A 2236-nucleotide genomic window follows, 5' to 3' on the forward strand; every position below is an offset into this window, starting at 1 on the left:
TCAGAATGTTAATAGCTTTCGGGACATTTCAGAAGTCCAGTTCAACAATGCAGTGTCCACCAACCTCAGCCGTGGCTTCTCCACCAACTATAAAACCAAGCAGGGGGGCCTTCGTTTTGCTCACCTTCTGGATCAGGTCTCCAGGATAGATCCTGAAATGAGGATCCGTTTCACCTCTCCCCACCCCAAGGACTTTCCTGATGAGGCGAGTATCAACAGTTAACTGTGCCAAACTGATAACAGTATCCTCAAGCATGTCTGTCTGGGATAGACAGAACATGGTTTGGGCAAAAATGAAGGATTTGGTTAATTGATGTGTTTGGTTTAATTAACCTTGTAATTACTTGAAAACTAACATTGGTGGTGAACAGTGGGGGTGGTATTTCTTTCCATAAGATTCTTTGGTGAGACTTTGATGACCTTTAATGTATTCTTTTTGATCAGGTTCTGCAGCTGATTCATGAGAGAGACAATATCTGTAAACAGATCCACCTACCAGCCCAGAGTGGAAGCAGCCGCGTATTGGAGGCCATGCGGAGGGGGTCAGACTTGTTTGGGGATGGGGTATCCCACACCTTTCTGTATTTCCTTAAGGACCAAACAGCGTCTAAGAACCTAGCATAGTGTGCGGCACATAGTAGCTGCTCAGTAAATATTTATTATATGAATAAACCCCTGGGCATTGTAATTTGCTTTTGTTTATAAGTATAGACTAAGAATTGGATCACTCATTTCATTTGTTTAGCTTGTTTTTTATTAAGCACCTACTGTGTGGCATATTCTGAGAATTTTAATCCTTCAGCTTTTAACATTAAAGTTTTTTAGGTCTTGGAATTGAAGTTTAGCTCTATGTGTTTACTTACTTTGGGAATTATAAATATTACAGAGATAAGGTTGGAAGGAGAATGAGACAGATGGCAATCTGTATGGACCTAGTGTTTTGCCTTGTTTTTGACATTGGCAGTTTTAGAGATCCTCTTAAATGTTTAATCTGTCTTGATATGTTAGTTAAATACAAAAGACTATTTAAAATAATTTATGTCCTTGAACTAAAAATTCATAGGTCCTAGATAGGTTACAGTACAGGATTTGAATCATAAGGGATCTTCTGGATACTTTAACCTACTCTTGTCCTGTCCTGTGTGGGTAAGAAGCGATTACATGTGGTAATTCATAATGTTATCTTTTTATAGCATTCATTTAAAGAAGATTGGTTCACCTAAGCCTTTTCTTTTTGTTCTTTATTGCAGCTATTCAAGAGAAGCTTATGTGGAGTTAATTCATCATATCAGAGAGTTTATTCCAGGTACATTAAAGAAATGTATTTTGCTGAGCATGTTATTTTACTAGTGACCATAGTCTTGGTCAGATACAAGCAACATCTATGGTAGTACCTTGTGACACCTTCATATTTCCTTTATTTCTCTTCATTTCTGTCTCTTTCTCTTTTTTTACTTCTTTCTGATTTTTTTTTTTCTTTCAGTTTTTATTGGGTAATGTGTGTTTTCCAGGATCCTTCAGTTCTAAGTCAAGTCATTGTCCTTCAATCTAGTTTTGGAGGGCACAGCTCAGCTCCAAGTCCAGTTGTTGTTTTCAGTCTAGTTCGGGGGGGGGGTGTAGGGATGGAGAGGGGGCGGTTGCAGCCCACTATCTCATGCGGGAGTTGAACCAGCAACCTTGTTGTTAAGAGCATGCACTCTAATCAACTGAGCCATCCAGCCAACCACCGGCAGCTCAGCGGCAGCTCAGCTCAGCTCAGGTTGTGGAGGGCACAGCTCACTGACCCGTGTGGGTATCAACTGGCAACCTTGTTCAGAGCACGTGCTCTAACCAACTTAGCCACCTGGCCGTCCTGACTTTCTGATTTTTTAATGTCATGGTCTTGCTAGAAATACTCAGAAGTGTGGAATAGCTTGAGGCCTCAAGGCTAAAGAGATTTCCTTTTCTATAGTTTTTGTGTTTCTGTACATATGGGAGAGACCTTGTGGTTTTTCTTTAGCTGGCAAAGATATATAGTCTAAATTAGTTCTGATTTGGGGGCAATTGATATCTTGAAAAATGTGTTCTTAGAGGTAATTTGTTTCCTATTTATTATAACCCATACTGTTTTTTTTTTCCTCTTAATAAAATTACTCTGTAGTCTTTTAGATTTGGTTGACAATGTCTACATTCTTTTTAAGTTTCTAATTATTGTGACTTGTATTATGCACAAATACTTTCATTTTGATGGGGCAGG

General features: G+C 39.1%; 1 protein-coding gene across 1 annotated transcript in view; it reads left to right on the top strand.

Moving 5' to 3' along the window:
- Positions 1 to 1306, top strand: part of CDK5RAP1 (CDK5RAP1 mitochondrial tRNA methylthiotransferase) — a gene marked incomplete at its 3' end in the record, with an annotated part of 19424 nt that extends 18118 nt beyond the window's left edge. The window contains exons 7-9 of the mRNA XM_019633514.1: positions 5 to 205; positions 445 to 542; positions 1251 to 1306. Coding sequence (XP_019489059.1) covers positions 5 to 205; positions 445 to 542; positions 1251 to 1306 — 355 coding nt within the window. The remainder of the gene's footprint in view (positions 1 to 4; positions 206 to 444; positions 543 to 1250) is intronic.
- Positions 1307 to 2236: the final 930 nt, after the last annotated feature.

Source organism: Hipposideros armiger, unplaced genomic scaffold (assembly GCF_001890085.2).
Source record: "Hipposideros armiger isolate ML-2016 unplaced genomic scaffold, ASM189008v1 scaffold_1335, whole genome shotgun sequence".
NCBI lineage: Eukaryota > Metazoa > Chordata > Mammalia > Chiroptera > Hipposideridae > Hipposideros > Hipposideros armiger.